Raw genomic sequence first — 18,891 nt, 5'->3', positions numbered from 1 at the left:
GACATGAGCGGATGAAATGGATGTCAGTGGTAAGCTTAAATAGAGTACCGTGTCTTATTTAGCACAGTCATTGTCTATTTAAGACATGAGTGATTGGGGAGTGTTGTCTCCCATGGCAAACTTTTCCTTTTAATCTGGCAAAGGCCAAAAAAAGAAAAAACCCAGACTATAAATTAGTCAGAGTGGACCTCTAAAAAACAAACAAACAAAACAGCCCCCCACATGCAATACTAGCTTAACCAACTGAAAACCAGGTACACTGAAAAAAATGTTTTGTTCAATTTACTCAATTTTTTTATGACAAGTGGTTGCACGAAATAAATTTGTTTGAATCCAGAAATATTTTTTAAGTACACTGAATTTAATTTAAGCGAGTAAAACCAACATATATTTTTAAGCTACTTTAACTTAACTGTTGTGGATACGTCTTAGTCAAATATTATTAGTAAGTCCAACTAAGGTCGTGTTAAATGTACCAGAATAATTTGTTTCCTTTACACTTATGTCCCAAACTTATATTCAAATCAATCAAATTGTTAATTTCTCTCTATTTCAATTAAGTTAAGTTTACTTAAAAAATATTGCTTACCCTGATTTGTAGTTTTTAAAAACGTCAATAATGAAAACTACAACATTCTTTCACATCATTTATTAATGCAAAATTTGTTGCAAACAGAATAAGAATCCACATCTCTAAGGGAAATTGCTGCAATTTGTATAATACAAATTACAAAACTTTTGCCTATGAACTAGTAGCTTTAAAAAGCTGTATTCAAACAAAACAGAAACAACAGACAAGAGAAATGTTAACCAATGTTTCTCTTCCTCTAAAAAAAGAAAAAAAAAACAAACTCCTTACATAAAAGAATAAAACACTACCAGCAGTATAATGTATCACAATTAGAAACTGATGCATCCACAAACTAACCAGTTTCAGACTTGCTGTTCTGCGATCCATATTTAGAAATTGCATTTTAATAAGGTAATTAGACTTAAAATTAAACTTGTGTTTTCCTTACTGCTTATTGACCACTGTCTTTCCATTCTAGTCCTTCCTTGAAGATTCTGAATGTTTTACATATTTTCTGACGTAACATACTCGCTTCAAAACAATTAATAGTCTTTAAAGTGTTACCAGTGTGCTGCAGTGTGGTAATCATGAATGTTTTTTTTTTTTTTTTTTTATCCAGTTGAGTTAACACTGATTATACGCAGGGCAGCAGCTATAACTGAATAATTACAAAGTTGCTCTTCAAGCTACTCAAATGTACCACACGTGAAACATTCATTATTGAAAGTTAAAATGTTCAATCGAAACATAACACAGAACAAATGATGGTTGTACAAGAGTTTCACTCCTATTCACAAGAGCACCAGTCATTGGTAATTTACATAACAGCATTCTCTTGATGTTATTTCTTCATTAAATGCTACAATGCAATTGCCATCACTTCATAAAGCATGATTATCATATGGGTTAGTATACAGTGCATGAAGGATGTTACTACTGTTAATCAAAGAAGAAATGAATGGCATCAGTCCATTTAACGGGTTTAAAGGGTTTTAAAAAGCAGATATTTGTCTGTTTCAGGTGGTTGGCAACACATTTTCCTGTGCTCTTTGTCCACTGGTGGGAGTGTCTCACCTGTGAGGTCAGCGGGGCAGAACTCTGCCATCAGCAACAGAGAGCAGAGAAAATTTAGATGTGCAACTAAAAACATGCTTGCCATGTAAGCCCCAAACATCTCTGAAATTGCTCTGCAAACTTCAGAGTACTTATACTTCAGGAGTCCTGTGGGTACCGTAAAGACTCATGTATGCAAACAAACCACTTTTTTTTTTGCAATCTGATCCTTTTTCTCTTGGCTGTTTCCTTCAGGGATCACCACAGTGAATGATCCACCTCCATCTAACCCTATGCTCTGCATCCTCTTAACTCACAAGAACTAAATTCCTGTTTTTCATTTCACTTTCGCAAGTTTTTTTTTTCTTTTGTCCTGGATAAAAGAAATTTAATCATATATATTAATTGATATTAATTAATATCAATATTAATAATCACAAGAACCCTTAAGATGAGATAGATAAACTTGTCCCTGCAATACTGTGACAAATACTGTTGTGATAAATATGTAAGGAATTTGCATGTACTTACCAAAATAACACCATCTTCTTGAATAAACAGTAACACATAAGGGGAAGAAAATCTGCCAGAAAAGGAAGACAAATAAAAAAAAAAAAAACTTTAGAAAGACAAACAATTACCGTTTCCAAGCCATTAGTGCATTACTTCATGATACTCCCTTGTAACAAAACAAATCTTACTTGTGCCTCTGTGCAAACTACAGATGGCACGATACCACTTTTTTATGTCCGATACCGATATCATAAATTTGATTATCTGCCGATGCCGATATGAATCCGATATAGTGTATTTTATAATAAATAAAACTGTTTTTATAAATATTTTACTGCATTTTGTATAAGTTCATACTCAGTTTTAAAAACAAAACATTAAAGCTATTCTGTTATACCTGTATGCAAAAAATACACTGCACCCAAAATATTTTATACTTCAGCAATACTGATCAACCTAAAAAACTTACACCATCCTCCTTATTCAGGTATTCTAAACAGTACATAGAAATATTAAACTAACTAATAGGACTGCCAACTCCCAGCAAAAATATTACACTGTAAAAAAGGGCAGTGAAATTGACATAAAAACCATGTAAAACCCCTACAGAAATGTATAGTAAACCCCAAAACACAACTTTCCTGTTTCGATCACAGTGAATTATTGTAAACCTTTAAACAGAATGTTCCTGTTATATTTACAACATGAATGTGTGATTATAATCAAATTTATTGGTTAAAACTACAAATACTGTGAATAAAAACAGTGAAACACCGTAATACTCATAACCAAACAATCATGTTAATTTGACATGCAAATACTGTAAAAATCACAGTTTTAGTCAGTTTTTCTTAAAAACACATGACGTATATGTAAGTCACTTTACAACTGCATGGATGTACTGGGCCTACTTTTAACATGATTCATGAAATGATGCAAAGTCATGGATAGGACTAATAAAAATGTTTTCACAGAAGATGTCATTGTGAACCTGAGAGGTTGCCTCTCCATTTATAGGCTATATAAAAATATACAATTAAAATTGTTTACATCATGTTTTTTTCTTAAATCATTTGCAGCCTATTGTAGGGTAACCAATAAGAAATTATTATTTAACGACTAAGTAATGCTTCTGTCATAATGCTTGTATTCTTTATGTTTCTTTTAATTGCAATGTGATACTTAGACTAGAATACTTTTTTGGGTTAGGTCAGCAATGTCTCATTATTAAAGGCTAAACAAACTTACAGTGCCTCCCATAGGATCTCTATGGTGCCTCATCTCCACAGAGCTGTAAGCTACTTCAGGCCACTCACAGTTGCACTGAGCGCGCCTAATTTTGAATGTGCATCTGAAGCTCGTCTCTGATTGGATAATGACGTGAGGGCGGGAGGAGAAGAGCGCCTAGTTCACGACTATAGCTAACGAGCCAGCACGAGAGAGAAGACGGGAGAAGAAAACATCGAACTTTCAGCAACTACGTTGTTAGGACAAATTACAAACATACGATTTCAAGTGTTTTTTGAGGATCTGTGTTTGTTCGTCAGAAAGTCTGCACGGTAAGTTCAATATCTTGGCGACGTTTTTTCGAGATAAAAGCACCAGTTGATATTTAGACCAAGGCTCATAACCTAGCGCTAGCATGCTAGTTCAGCTGAAAAGCACAGGCAAACTTTAGAAATACTAAAAATGATCATCTGCGTCTTTTGTAAAAAGGTATTGGTCACATTAAGAGGCTATGTACTACATTGCAGAGTGCATAAGAATGAGCCTTGTTGTATTTTTAAATGTGTTGGCGCCAATTGCAGCCAAACATTCACCACGTACTCTGCTTTCAAGGGGCATTTTTATCGTGTGCACAATGCACCTGCACTTCAAGCTACTCCTAAAGCTCTTGTTGCAGATTTAAAATGTGCAGTTTCATTATGTGCCTGCCATTTTCAAACAGTGAAAGAGCTAGTGTCTCACTTAAATGATCATATTGCAGGGGGCAGGTCTGTGTCATGTCCAGTAAGTGGTTGTAAGCATATGTTTACAAAAAAGTCATCATTTACTTCTCACATGTGTAGGAAGCATAAAGCTTGTTCCCCAGATGGTATTGATGACATGTACAAGGAATCTCGTCCTCAGCCCCCAAATGACAGTACAGAATATTCAGAAAACACACATGAAACCATGGCATCTGCTAGTTCAGCCAGTGATATGCCAGAGAAGGATAGTCATTCTTATCTCAGAAACATGTCTCTTTTACCTTAAACAGCTACTCAGCTACTTTGAAGAGAAGTTGGAGTCCATGCTTCTCTGTGTTGAAGATACATGTCTGGCAGATGAGGTACAACTGGAGCAAGTGCCTCTGACACCCACTATTATCATGTGTGGTAAGTCTGTTTCATAGCTCTCTCTCTCTCTCTTTTTTTTTTAAAGTGCATTTTTTATAGAATGTCATGTGACTGCCGTGTTTATTGATATAACCTGTTAAATAATTTCTTCACAGGACAGTCCTGCTATTCCTCAAGAAGATACATGCTGAGTGTTGATCGGCACCTCGTCAGCACAAACATATCCTCCTTCATTTCTGCACTGTGCCTCATGTTCGGGAGCTACTACAATTTCAACATCCATTATCCATCTGAGCTGGCTTCCACTTTAGAGTTTCTTCAGAGGTGAACAAATATGGCTTTGTTATTTCTCATAACTGAGACTCTGGGATCTGGAGTCTGGCTTTGATGTGGTTCGAGTCCAGGTCTGGCTCTGAGTCTCGGTCGGCTTTGGAGCCGGTTTCAGTTGTTTTTTCTGTTTTTTGTTGTTGTTTTTTTTGTTTGTTTGGTTTTTTTAAATACATTAACAGTCTGAATCTGGGTCCAAGCCTGGCCGAGACTCAGGGCTAGACCAAGCGTCAACTGACGTCTGACTACCTATAACCTTTGCTTTGGATTTTAACAATGCTAAAGTGTGACATATCACTGCAGAAGACACTCGTGAAGGGTGCCAATACTTTTGACCATGCATTGTTCACTTCCCCACAGCATTTTGGTTATACTTTGTCTTGAACGTGGTCATGGCCATGACTGTATATATATGTATATACTTAATTTTTACTTACTTTGTACGTGTATTTTAACTGATCAATTATAAAAATGCTTAATAAACTTTTATATGATTGTTATTCTACAGGTGTTTCTTCTCCATAAACCCAGAAAAAGGAACCAAAGTAGAGAACAAAAACTCAAAGCGTCGTCTCAGTGTGAACCCTCGAGTCCTCACCCTGATTTAGGATCTCGCCGACCACGAGTGGCGCTAAGCCTAAATCTTGACTCTCTGTGGACTGTTAGTTTTACTTTGTTAATTTTGTTCCACAATGTGTACTGGAACCTTTTACTGGTCGAATGCATGAAGCCAATTCATGAAGATGTTCTTTCTTTGTAGGAATGTTCTTTATTTACATAAGAAAAGAAAAAAACAACATGCTGCTACTGCAGTGTTTCTAGACCACATGTGTAGGTTTGTTTCACCACGTGGTTTTGCTGATGTTTTCTGACCAGGGCCATGGTTGTGGTGACAGCAGGGTGCGCGTTGCGTTGCACGGTGATTATGATCATTTTTGGCACAATATGTGTTTTTTGTTTTAAAGTCTTAACAGGTTATTTAACTTTTTCTGGTGGAGGGTCTAACAAATGCTTGTTTCATGAACATGGTTCTTGCTTTGCAGGAATGTTCCACAGCTTTTATAGCCTATATTTTGATTGAATTGTGTAGTTGCTGTGTGCCTTGCATATTGTGTTAGTTGGAAAAATGGATCCATTTGCTGTCATTTTGCTAATGTGGCTGCAAAATAAATTTCCCAAAAGTGATATTTTCCTCTCTTGTGTTTTCTCATGTGTATTTTTGCATGTTTGGGTGTAGGCGTAGCAGTAAGAAATTTGCTGGGTTATGGTTAAAATTTTACATTAAAACATATAATATTCAGCATAGATTTTATGTATAATTTACAGAGCAGCTCCATTTAATATGCACAGTTTCACCGTAGTTCTACCATTTTAAATTAGTTCTTTGTACGATATTTCCCTGTTAATTTTGCAGTTTATGGATCCACAAAAAGCATTTATTACTTGTAAAAGATACAGGAAATAGTGTATTTATATATCACATCTGTGTGAAATTAACTTCTTTTTCCTGTAGATTTAACAGTTTTAATCTGAGATTCATTCACTGTAAATCAATTTACAAGTTGCATCTGTAAAGCGTTTTTACAGGAAGTCCCTGGTAACCCCAGCTGCCAGGGTTTTCCTGTAAAAACAGCACGTTTTTTTTTTACAGTGTAGGAAACCACCCCGCACCCTCCGCCTGATAATGCTTAATTGACGTAATCTACTTTAATGCACAGAAATCAATTATTTTTCTATAATAATTTGATTCAACATTTTTCTTCAATACAGTTGCAGACAGCGCAGACAGCGTACCTTCCCAAAGGAAAAAGTGCTATATGTACTACTATTACTAGGGCATATATTAGACTTAATATTTACTACATACAATAATGGATCTCTATACATTTAACCAGATCACCACTTTGGTAGTAAGATTTAGAATAATTATTTATTAAAAGCTAGACATTTTAAATGAGAATAAGAAAGAAAATTATGTCTTTGTGTCTCCCTTTCCCTGTTAATGCCCTACCTGGCCCCTGGCAAAACTTTGCTAGATCCGCCCCTGCACAGTTACCAGATGTCAGCTACCTAAAAAAGGATCCTGGAGTTATTTGTCTCTCAGAAACAGTTCATAACTTCCCTTCAACTCATTCATGTGACCTAAAATGTAAACCTGTTTCTTCATTACCTGTTCAGCTCTAATGATTCAGTAAAAACTTCTCCTGGTTTCACCTTCATGTTTCCTTCTCACCACATATCCAAACTATCATGACCAGCAGCTATTACGGCTGTGGCTCCAGGAAACAAGCGGATACTAGAAGTAATATTAAAAAAATTCTAGCAACAGCTTATCAAGCTTAAACGTGCTGCTGTTGTTTATCTGCCGTTTTCCTCTTTCTAGCGCAAACTGGGTGACTAACAAATGAGAGAGACTAGCGACAGAAAAGCCGATCACCTGATAATCGATCAGTTTCATGATTGAAGTAGCAACAGGAGAGGGAGGGGGGAGAATGAGGGAAGAAGTTTTAGCTGTTCAGCATGAAGACACCGAATAACTCCAGCTTTGTGTCTTTTTTCATTCTAGCTGAAGTATAAAACAAATCGCTTCCTTTCCCCCTCAATACAAAACTCCGACAGCCAGTCCAGCTGTGGCTCCATACATCGGTTGTTAAGCTCAACATGGAAATACTATGCAAACATAAAGAGATGAACTTACACACTTGCTTTACTTCTCTGTGTTAGTTTTCTCTGAGATTAAATGCAGCGGTTTGGAAGCACGTAGCGAGGCTTTAAATGCTAAACCAGACCGCTGACAGGTCTTGCACTCAACAGCTCTATCAAGTGAAGCAACTTCTTTTCTGAGTTAATTTCAGTTCTGACAAACATCACTCTCAGTGCCTTTTGATCTCACATTTTTGGCAACCACTGAGTTATTCTCCTCCACAGTTTACAACCATCAACCATTATTTTTTTCTGCACAAAAGACGTTGTGCAACGCCAATCCTACTTATTTCCTACTGCACCCCTGACTGTGCAGGTGCGTTCAGAAGCCCCCTCCCCCGCCCGACTATTCCTTAATGCCAATGTTGTGGCGGGAGGGACGATTTCTCAACTTAAAACTGCAGGCGACTGTACAGTGAACTTTACAGCTAACTACAGAGAAATTGCCTCGTTCCATATAGTACAAAGTGTGCCACAAGAACTAAGCTAAAAACATATGACATTTTAACGCATCAATACAATTACTCTTTTAATAGAGCAGTAGCTAATAGAGCACATAGCTAGCTTAAGTCAAATTCATGACAAAGTTCAGAGGTGTACAACTACTTAGACTTCTTTCTCCATGTGCACACGTCTTAAAGAGTCAACATGCTTTGACTGAGGTAAAAAAATAAAACAAAAACGACCGTAAAAGGTTTACTTACCGAAGCTAGACCACCTTTATATGAAGTTGTGCAATTAACTTGAGCCCGCTTGCAGCACACAAAGAGTCCGCTTCTTCAGTCCGCGCGCAAAATGGTGGCCTGTCCTAACGCATGCGCAAAATGGCCCAGCAGGAGGCTATGAAAAACATACTTAAGCATTTTGAGCTACATTTAATTAACTAAAATTAATTGGATTAAAACGCAGGGAATGTATTCTGGAGTTACTCGAATTATATATGTAGACAGGAATTACTCATTTGAATTGAAAAGATATACCAAAATATAATATGCTATATTTAAAAGGAGACAATATCACTTTTTTCAGTGTACAGGCAACTACACAGCTCCTTTTGACCCTCTAAACCCGTTTTGTCCAGCACTACTTCTCTGAAATAGCATTAGCATAACTCTCCAGCCCATAGAGGTAATGATGGCGTGAAATTATGGCTGCCTCAGCAGACCTTATTCCCCTCTCTGCACTCCCTCCCTCTGGGTCCAAGGCCTCAGCCTTCGACTGAGACTGTCTCCCAAGCCTTCTTTCTCTCCATCCCCTCTCCCTCTCTTCTTCTTTGCCTTCCAGTTCCATTCAAAGGGAATGTGTAACTGAATTTGAAATTGAGTGCCCTTCTTTCAAGGACCACGGCTAATGAGACGTTTTGCCTTGAAATCCAGACTGGATGAGGGAGACCCTGATGGGCAAGGCCTGGAGATGATAGCCACCTTGTATGTCAGGTGTAAGGCTGTCCGGATCTCTCACCACTGTGAAGGGGAAAGGTGGTTCTATAGGAGTGAGAAATAAGGATAAGCCTTCGTAGAATGAGCACTCTTCTCTGGGTCACCTGGGCTGCCATTGTGAATCCAAGAGCCAATCTGAAATAATATGCCCCTGTGATCTGCATCAATGTGCAAAGAGAAGACTGACACCAGCCAGGCCTCCCCCTTTTGCATACATATATTAGAAGCCCATAAGGGTCTGTAGAGACATAGGAGGTGAGGTGACAATTAGACCAAGATGGAAGAAAGTACACTGTAGTGGGTCTGAGTGAGTGAGATGAGGAACGATGCAGGACGGAAAGATGTAGGAGAAAGAGATGGAAAAGGGGGACGGACCCATAGAAACAGGTACACTTGACAGTTTGCGGTCTCGGGATCATCCAAGAGACTCTGCATGGGTGCGATGATGAAAGGAATCGGGAGCTTTGCGTCCTAGGAGTTCACCCTTTAATCAGGGGCCCAGAGGAGAGAACCTTGCAGCCTGGGGGCCCCTGAACGCTGCTAGCAACTGTCATGCTAATGAAAGAGGCTCAGGGTGTGAATGGAGAGGCTAGCTTGTTACCAGTGTGCTAATTAATGCATGTGCCAGGGCTGTGTGTGTGTGTTCATGTACGGGTTTTATGCATTTTAATGAGGTGTCTGTGTACGTGTGAGAGTGTGCATGCTTGTTGGGATGAGTGGGATTCGAATCGTGGAGTGAGACGGATGTGCGACCAGGTTTAAAAATAGGGGCTCAAGAGTGCAGAATAAAGCAGATGCATCTAGAAACAGGATGGAGATAATTTGTTGGGTATTATGTGAAATCAAGACGCGAGTCTGCCAGCAACATCATCTTACTGCTCTGTTAAAAGATCGTTTCAAATTTTAATTGAAAGCACACACAATGGAATCAGATAACAGCCTGTAATTAATACATTAGAGTAGTTTTATCTATTAAACTACAGATTCTTCTTCAGCTGCCGTCTGCTGTCTCCATCACTACTGTGGAAACAATCCTGTCTGATTTACTTTCTCGTGGCTGGCTACATCACACTGGCTTCTGTTGATCGGCGCTTTTGTGTCTGCCAAGTCTCAGACTATATGACTAATAATTATCTTTGGAGATGTGTGAAGGGTCTCATTCCAGACAACCCTTTCTGTCTATACCCCACGTTCCCACGGATGAATAGCTGGGGCTGGGTGGGTGGGTGGGTGGGGGAACTTGTGGATGGCCACAGGCAAAGCATATGGCCTTAGGCCGCAGCATTGTCTGAGCTTGTTTGGGAACGACTAAAAGAAACTGCATTGTTGCACGTGTCACCCAGACAAGACGTAGGGGCGTGTGTCAAGGACAAAGAGAAAGCCATCAAAGTCTGTGACCTTTTAATTTGCTGGTGGCCTCTCCCACAGACCACAGTATCGGCCATACATGCCCCCATTCTGTGATTGGGAACTCGATCAATGTCGCTGGTATCGACAAGGGACTCAGTTTGACGCAAACTGATGCAATCATGGTGGTAAATGCATGTGCTGAGGTTTCTTGTAAAATTCTTTATTCAACACGTATGAACTATATCATTTCCACAATCAGAGCACAGACGAATTAGGTTCAGTCTTAAACGTTTCGAGGTTAGGGCCTCTGAGAGACTTGCTTATTTTGCCTGAAATGTGAAATTCTCATCTGTGAAGAATTAGAATTATTTTCCAGGGCATCAAAACTAATATCTCCGGAGATGTAACCCAGTGCGGAGGTGATACACTAACGAATTATGAGCTACTTTTCCTTCATCAGTCAGCTCGCGCGCAATTTTAAACAGCCTGTTTCTACATGCTCAGCAGAAAAAAAAAGAGAAAAGTTTTTCTTTGGATTAAACAGCAAAACGAAAACACGTGAAATTTGCTTTAATTTAAAAAAAAAAAAATACCCTTTATGTTTTTGGTTTGTTTTTTTTCTCGCAATTTTCAAGTGAGACGTACCGTTCTGATTAACAAAACGTTCACACGTTCCATAGGTCACTGTCCAGCTTCAGGAGTGCCAGCTACACTCGAGGTGCCTATATTGTGTTCCACTAGTGCTGCCTCTCATATTCCACCCTACCCCCAACCTTGTCTGCCCTGTAAAGTGCCATTATAAAAATGTCAAGGGGTCCCTCTTTCTCGTCCTGCCTGTCAAAATCATGTGCTATTATGCAAATCAGTGTGTGAACATACATTCTCTGAGATTTACACAGGCTATATGGGCTACGGGCAAGAGTGAATTCAGATGATTGCAGACTTAATCATAGAAATACAAAATGCACATGTACATTTATGAACACGTGAACATTTTACACTGCCCCTTGGAAACATTATCATTGTGTTACATGTATTATTTAAGCAGCATCCCATGTTTTTCCCTTTCTCTTTATATAAAAGGTCATTAATGTAACATTCATGATTTCTAAGCAGAAAATGAAAGCGGATTTTGAAAAAAAACAAAACATATGGATCAAAGAGGCTCATAGAAATCTAAAACTTTTTAATATCAGTATTTGAAGCAAATAACTTCATGGAAAAAAAAATCGGTTTAGTTTTAATTCCTATTGAACTCGGATAAATTCCCAAATTCCACTATATTCTTCACAGCAAAAACTGTAGTGTTGAATCAACTCCCACAGAGTTGATTTTAACATTTTTTCAGGGTTTATATAGCTCCACACTCTACAGAGTTGAATTAACATTTTCAAAATAGTTAATTATTTAACACTTTGTCAGAGTTCCTTCTTTAACTCTTAAAACTGGGTTAAATTAACACTGAGCAAATTATTATTAACACCATGTCTGAGTTAATTTTTAACTCTTAAAACCGGGTTAAATTAACACTGAGCAAATTATTATTAACACCATGTCTGAGTTAATTTTTAACTCTTAAAACCGGGTTAAATTAACACTACACAGATTGAAAAATAACACTACTTTAACTCTTTAATCTTTTATTAAGGTAGTTTTAATCCCTAAAAGAACTATTTATGTAATAGATTAACATAACTTTTTAACGACAACAAGTACAATCATGAGAATAATTTCAAGAAAACTGTACATTGTCCAAAAACATTTATTATCATGCTTCTTTTTCCCAGAAAGTGAATCAAAACATAATAAATGAAGATATAATGTACAAACTTTCATCTGCAGCACTGTATGAGTTTTGAATATCAAATGGTCTGTGACATTTGAGTTCAGTTATTTTTATGACACACCGTTCTTCAGTTTGTACTACTTTGAATGCATGGTGATGTTCATCAAAGTTTTCAGTAAAGAGTTTGTGTGTCAACAAAAAAATGTCTTCCTCTATTGTACTGCAAACAACGAGTCCAGCTTTGTACTCTACACCATCAATTTTAACCCAACTTGTTGAGAAAACATCTTTTGATAATAGCATTTCACTATTGACCACACTTTCACCTCTTAAAGAAAATGATTTAATTGGCCCAAACTCCTTCTGTTTAAGAGAAAAGGTTTCCCAGTGATAAGCAATGGCCATCTGATGCCGTTTAGCAAGCGATTTGGTGAGGTTTTTGAAATTTTTGAAATAATCTTTGAACAACTTGTGCTTAGCTTCAAACCTCATACTCCACATATACAGTAAAGGGCCAATTTTTCAAATACAGGATGGGTAATGAATCATAAAATGATGCTTAGGAATCAAGTTTCTGTGTGGATACGTGTGCTTAAATAGTTTGTGGTGGTCAATAATCAAATTCTTCAAATATATAGTCATTCCCAGAGTGAGACAAGGTGAAAAAACAATGTTCATTATTTGAAGTAACAACAATAACAAATTCCAGTGTCTGTTCCCTGCAGGAATAATGTCACCAAACAAAAGTGGGATGTTTTTCACAAGACAGAATGTCTGGATAGAGTTCAAACCAATGCTATTGCCAGCACTGTCCAATATGATTTTAGTGGGCCGGTTTTTTCTTTCTAAAAATCCATAGTCAAACCCATAAATCCTAGAAAGCAAGTTCTGTTCTGATATGAAGTGTTGCGTAAGATACTCAAAAAGCAATTTGACCTCATACTGAGCCACACCTTCAAGAAGGTCATGCATTATATCAAATGAGTAGTTATTGCAAATATGGTAATACTGTAATGAATTGAGTGCAGAATTTCTTTTCAACCCATACAGTGACTTCAATTTAGGATCTTCCCGAAGAGACTGGCAATGTATGTCAAACAAATCTTTCCCACGAAGAATAATTTTAGGATCATCCTCACTGTACACCATTTGACAATCATTCTTCTCAATCAAACAAAGGCGACAGAAATGACGGCTACTGAACGACTCATTAAAACCAAGAATTGAGTGCATCCCTAGGTTATCTCCAGTGATCTGTGATATTGTGCCATATACCTGCTCATCAGAAAATGGAAGACTTAGCCCTTGGCTTTCCAGTTTTTTGACATCATTTATCAGTGGTTCCAGTATAACATCAAAACCATACTTTTGCAGATCTGGTGTGTGGAAAAGTGACACTAAATGAATGTTCATCAAAATGGAATTAAATTTTGGGGGCAAGTTTCTTATAACAAAATAAATACAGCCAATTTTGTGAATTCCGCGTTTAGAGCCAAGAGGATTGGCTGTTTCAAAGTCATCATAGTATAGCTGAATTTGTAATGCATGCCTTTTGGCTGAAAACAAAGGGTGAGTTTTAAAGTAACTTCCATCACAAAAGTCATGATAAGCATCAGGCTCTGAGCTACACTCTCTCTGCAGGAAAACACAAATCTCTGGATTTCTAAACATGAACTTCAAAGACTCCAAAATAGGTACATATATAAAAGTATCCTTCACAGGTACTTGATCATAAGTACCAAACTTCTGATTTCGCCTGATGTCATACCTCACTCCAAGTGTTATTTCTCTAGGTTCTACAACTCCCCATTTTAGATTGAAGTATTTATTTCGTTTCCATTCTGTGTTCAGATTGGTGAAAGGGTTTTCAAAATTTTCAAAACATTCATTTATTAAAGATATGCTGGAGTCCTTTGTGGGTAACGCAGAAAGAATGGCCTGCTTTGCTTCTGAGCGAAGCTCACTTGTTAATTCCTCCAAATCGCCTACAAGTGAGGATACTAAACTGTTAGAAAGGCCACTACCCTGCAGTTTGGCCACAATGGATGCACAGATTTCTTTGGATGAATCCCTTGTAAGTACTGAATCAATGCTCACTGGAACACTGGAAGAACTAGACTCTGGAAGAACACTGGGAGAACTGTGAGGAAGATAAGAGGAATTAAACTGGTCCTCCAAAGCAGGTGAAACTGTGTCATTAGAAAAAGAAGCAATGGCTGAAGTTCGATCATTGTGGTCAACATTGCTGTGAAAACTGAGGTGCTTCCTAAAGCCTGCATAAGTTTGGAACTGAAGCCTGCAGCCTGGCTGCCAACAACATAACTTAAACTTAGGTCCAGGATAATAACCATGTTCACCTCTTAAATGTGAAATCAGCTGCTGACGGCTGAGATAAGCGCTCTTACACAAAAAACATGTCAGCATTTTAATGATTTTTACTTAGGTTGTGAGAAGAATTTCCTGGTTAAGGATTTTGGCTCTCAAGTCACGCACTCTTGGGGACTCCTTCATTTTCCCCATATCAATATTGTATACTGTTGTCTGCAGAAATGTGTAGAAATTCACAAGTGCAGCATCATAAGACACATTGAACACAAAATGAGCTTTAAGAAGCTCATCAAATGCCCCAAGGGAGCGGCTGGCCTGGCAGGGGATGAGACGCTTGTCTATGGCAACATAGAAGCTGTCGACCTTCCTCTTCTGGCGCCCAACAGCCAGGAGGTATGGCTGCTGACTCTGCTGATTCTGGAGATGCTCTTCCAAACTGCAGCAAGACTGGAGTTGAGACAAAGATACTGAGCATTAGACACAGGAGCAAGTCAGAGATAATAGCATCACAGAAATGAGTATGTAAACCTCCTTTGTAAGCTCAACTGTAATTTGTTTCATTCACCTCTTAACCAGTGACATGACAACTTATGACAAAAACTATAAATATTAAATTACCTTATGAAAGACTACAAGTCTCTCAACAGCATCAGAGGCGCTGATTTTTTGATACTTTGGTCCTCCTGGGGGTGGCGGAAGTAGATGTAACAGTAACAACAGGGAGGCCATGTCTTGGTCAAAGGCTGCGGCCAAAGAGTCACAAGAATCAATTGACAGCAAATCTTTCAAATGCAATTTTTAAGGAGAACTAGAAACACTTCCTAAGAAAGTTGAAATGTGCTGTCATAAACATTAAACTAACAGCTAAAGAAAACTGATGAAGCAAAGCTAACAGGTGAATGAATTGGTATTTATTAATAGAATCCTGATGCTATTGAACTTTAACTGCTTATAGCAAATCATATTTAACAAACTCACTTGCTGCCTCATCAAGATCACTTCCTGGTGGACTCTCTGCTGACTGCACCAATTGACGCAACTCTACTGTTGAGGTGAGCTGCTTGGCCTCTTTGATGATTTGATACCTAAAGATTGGATCCCATTTCTGAAGCAGCCTGGTAGATATCTCATCATCAAACAGGAGAGTGAAGTCTTGATTCACCTTTAAGAAAGAAAATCTACTACTGCCACATTCATCTTGAAATTTAAAGTGATATTAAAAATTCCACTGAATATTCTCACCAATCCTCTTGTATCCAAGAATCTTGGGAAGATAGACAGGATATCAAGACTTTTGTCAGGATCATTGATGACCTTCTGACGATGCTGAAAGGTCTCTCTCATCTTCTGGAAAATCAAGGAAGTGTCGGATGTATGTTTCAGCAAAGAGATGGCCTCCTGGCAAGCATCTCCATCAAGCTGCATGTCGACATTAATGGGCCTTTGGTAATTTGGGCCCCCTGAAGAAAAACACACAAACATAAAAGCATAGGTGCTGATCAGATAGGTAAATGAAAACAAAATAGTATCTAATGTAAATGAGCACATTATCTAGTTTGTGGACACTTAATTTCTTACCTCCTTGAGTAAAGCCAGTGGAGCTACTTGGTGGTGCAGATCCTCTTCTAGTCTTTCTCTGTATCGTTTTCAAACGCCAAGAAATGTATCCAGTGCTGCTTGCAGCATCATAGAAGTGTTCCTAAAATGTAAATACATTCAAAAATAATGTGTTGTCAATCTGAAAATTTTTAGAACTTAAATGTCAACACACACAAATCCCAATGATGCACAGCATGAAAATTATGTAAACAAAGTGCAATAGTAGTGACTATACATAGCCTTTCTTGGAGTATGGGTCTTTCAGGGATGGGAACAATGTCACTACCCCTAGCGCGTACTGTTCTCTAACAGCTTTGGTGGGGAGGTGCCTGAAAAACGATTTTAAATTAACATGCTTAAGTAATGGCAAAATAGTAACTTGTATTTAAAAAAAAAATAAAATGCACAAATAGAACACACATACCCATGGCAATCAATCATGTGAGCCACTATTATATTGACCATTTTTCTTCTGGTAGCATCTGTTAGAGTTTGTGTTGTGTGATATTCCTGGAGAACCTCTTCACCACCTGAATTGGTTCCAAGTACACCTTCAATTAACTTGAGAAAAAAAAAGATGCAAAAAGTGAGGAATAGCTTTTCTACATATTAAGAATAATGAAGTAGAAAAAATACTATGAGAACTGAGTTTTGTCACAACCTTTTTAGCAGATGCTGCATCAACAGTACCCTCAACTCTTGTTTTCTTCCTGGGACCCTCATCTAGAAGTATAGTTGATGTACTTGCATTTGAGCTGAAGCTTGAGTCAGAACAATCAGATGCAGAAGACAAGGAGTAATCAGAAAATTCTAAAAGGAAAAAACAACATTATTCTGTAAGGTGTAGAAAAACAAATCTGGCTGCAGATTTTTAACTAACAAGGCAACATCACACTGCAGACCTGACTCATTTAAATTAACTGATCTCAATGTTCAAACAGCTGATTGGTCAAATTGTGTGCTCCTGATTATTTGGAACAACCAGCAGCCACACAGCCCTTCCCCATGTCTGGTGTTGAGCTTGCCCCTTTAAATTTCTCACCATCACTTGAGAAAACTGTTAGGACCACAGTGCCTTGGCTGATAAGATCACTGAAAATCACTTCATCAACTTCTGTCCCTGTTGCATCTTTGTACACTACTTTTGCATCAGGTGGCAGGCAAAATCTCTCGATGACTGGAAAAGATAAGATATATCTGAGTGCACCTTTTAAGTAAACTGTTCTTGCCTCACATTCACTAAAGTGATACACCACTGTATGATTCAAGAGACTTGGCGAAACGCCCTACAAAAAATTCTGTCCCCCCAACTAAAATTAGGTAAGATATAAACAAACCTTTTTCATGAAACTGCATAAACTCAAAACGCCCATCAACCTCTTCCAACTTCACATACTTCTGCTGTTGGCAGTATCGAACCTGGACCAGCATTTTACTGGGATAAAATAATAACAAAGATGGCATAGTATTTGACATTTAGAGCAATTCAAGCACAAATGATTAAAACACTGACATATACCGTACATGGTGATTAATACTGACCATGCGTTTGAATTTCACTGCAATAACATTTAATGTTATCAAATAAACCTGTGTCTGTCCATGCAGGAGTCCAATTGATACATAACACAATACAAAATACACGTTAATCTATGGTGTAGTTTACACCAGACACGGAGTGCTACGAAGCGATTGTTTCGGTATCTGGTCTATTTTTTGCGTGGGCCACGCATGTTCCGCAGGAAGTTACACCAAGACACACAAGACAATCCAGGCAATTTTGAAGATAAAAGCTATTCTCCAAAATAAAATACTGCGATTGTCAAATGCGATCAGATTTGTGTATGAAAAGAGACAATAGAGATGAAAATGAACACATAGCAAAGGAGGGGACAGCCTAACTGACTATGTTTGGGGCGGGTGTCTCAAAGGGAGAAGAGAGTGAGACAGAGAGAGAGACAGATTAGAGACAAGTCAGCGATGAACGATGTCAAAGTAAAAGCAGGAGTGACTAAAACAAGCTCCCTTCAATTATTTTGGGATGTTATTTACTTATCAATTGTGAAAAAATTACTCTGAATAAACAGAGAAGCAAAAACGCTCATGAACTGGCGTGGAGAAAGACGTGTCTGTGTGAACAGGGGAAAAGCTGAACGTGGCGCGGCGCTTCCACGTGCAGTGTCTACCGTCACTTACGAGTAAAAAGACTGCAACATTAACATTAGCATTGGAGGCTAAATAGAATTTTCGACACATCTCCTCCTCTATTAAAGCTCGTTTTCAGCAACCGAACACCAAGAAACATCAAGAAAACCTCACTGCGCCGATAGAATACCGTGAATTTTATATAAGTTTGAATAACTTACCGTTTGTGTAAAATACTCCAAGCAGCACGGCAGGGATCCACCACGGTGTAACCAGCAGAAGCACATGGAAAATCGGCCCGGCAGAGCAAACTATTAATTGATCCACGGGTTTACCTGGGCAGAAGCCCAGGGGCCTACCAAGTTAAATAACTCTCTTCAGAGTTCATTTGCTTGGACTTGAATAACACTGTTTAATAACTCCAACACTGAACACTATTTGAATCAGAATGTGTTAAAATGACACTTTGAGAGTGGAAATCAACCCTGAAATTTTAACACTCCAGTTTTTGCTGTGTTCATCTCGAGAGGATTTTCATTCACTGATACATTTTATTGAAATGGTTCAATGGCGGTAGGCCCTTACATTGGGTTTAAAGCAATTTTTCTCAGTGGCTGTTAGAAGTGCACATGAGATTTTTATCCTTTTACATTTCTTAACTCTTTCCCTTTTTAAATGCCTGTGTTTGAATTGCAGTGTCAGGGGTAGTTTTGTAGTTCTGCAGAAATGGAAGTAGTG

The 18,891-nt window shown here is 38.2% G+C and overlaps 1 protein-coding gene and 2 long non-coding RNA genes across 6 annotated transcripts; 1 reads left to right on the top strand and 2 right to left on the bottom strand.

The window, feature by feature from the left end:
- Positions 1 to 634: 634 nt before the first annotated feature.
- Positions 635 to 8,721, bottom strand: LOC147317268 (uncharacterized). Its single transcript, XR_015131819.1, has 2 exons — positions 8,211 to 8,721; positions 635 to 2,207 (listed from the first exon to the last, which is right to left on the bottom strand). It is a non-coding gene; the product is annotated as an uncharacterized LOC147317268 (long non-coding RNA).
- On the top strand, positions 4,664 to 5,988 carry LOC147317269 (uncharacterized). The gene is made up of 2 exons (XR_015131818.1): positions 4,664 to 4,800; positions 5,312 to 5,988. It is a non-coding gene; the product is annotated as an uncharacterized LOC147317269 (long non-coding RNA).
- Positions 8,722 to 12,031: 3,310 nt separating the features above from the next.
- On the bottom strand, positions 12,032 to 18,457 carry LOC147317267 (uncharacterized). 4 transcript variants are annotated; one of them, XM_086314071.1, is made up of 11 exons: positions 18,375 to 18,457; positions 17,346 to 17,443; positions 17,051 to 17,185; positions 16,670 to 16,818; positions 16,433 to 16,569; positions 16,244 to 16,337; positions 15,988 to 16,108; positions 15,652 to 15,869; positions 15,388 to 15,571; positions 15,028 to 15,152; positions 12,032 to 14,856 (listed from the first exon to the last, which is right to left on the bottom strand). In XM_086314071.1, exons 2-11 carry the CDS (start codon positions 17,437 to 17,439, stop codon positions 14,521 to 14,523), a joined length of 1,593 nt encoding a protein of 530 aa, XP_086170197.1. In that variant the 5' UTR covers positions 17,440 to 17,443; positions 18,375 to 18,457; the 3' UTR covers positions 12,032 to 14,520. The 4 variants fall into 4 exon arrangements, with proteins under 4 accessions (XP_086170197.1, XP_086170196.1, XP_086170193.1 ...); XM_086314070.1 differs by lacking the exon at positions 17,051 to 17,185 and having other exon boundaries at positions 18,375 to 18,442; XM_086314067.1 differs by lacking the exon at positions 18,375 to 18,457 and having other exon boundaries at positions 17,346 to 17,611.
- Between the last annotated feature and the right edge of the window lie 434 nt (positions 18,458 to 18,891).

This window comes from Aulonocara sp. 'chitande type north' Nkhata Bay, linkage group LG12 (genome assembly GCF_057382095.1).
Source record: "Aulonocara sp. 'chitande type north' Nkhata Bay isolate Kocher_YH1m ecotype deep benthic linkage group LG12, A_spYH_male_GT1.1, whole genome shotgun sequence".
NCBI lineage: Eukaryota > Metazoa > Chordata > Actinopteri > Cichliformes > Cichlidae > Aulonocara > Aulonocara sp. 'chitande type north' Nkhata Bay.
The sequence above is the reverse complement of the archived record's forward strand: the minus strand, read 5'-3'. Positions and strand labels throughout refer to the sequence as shown.

Coding starts and splice junctions, on each gene's coding strand:
- LOC147317267 (XM_086314067.1), bottom strand. CDS start 17,484: ATGTCAAATACTATGCCATCTTTGTTATTATTTTATCCCAGTAAAATG. Junction 16,338..16,432: donor CACATGATTGATTGCCATGG/GTATGTGTGTTC, acceptor ATCGTTTTTCAG/GCACCTCCCCACCAAAGCTG. Junction 16,109..16,243: donor CATACTCCAAGAAAGGCTAT/GTATAGTCACTA, acceptor TTTACATTTTAG/GAACACTTCTATGATGCTGC.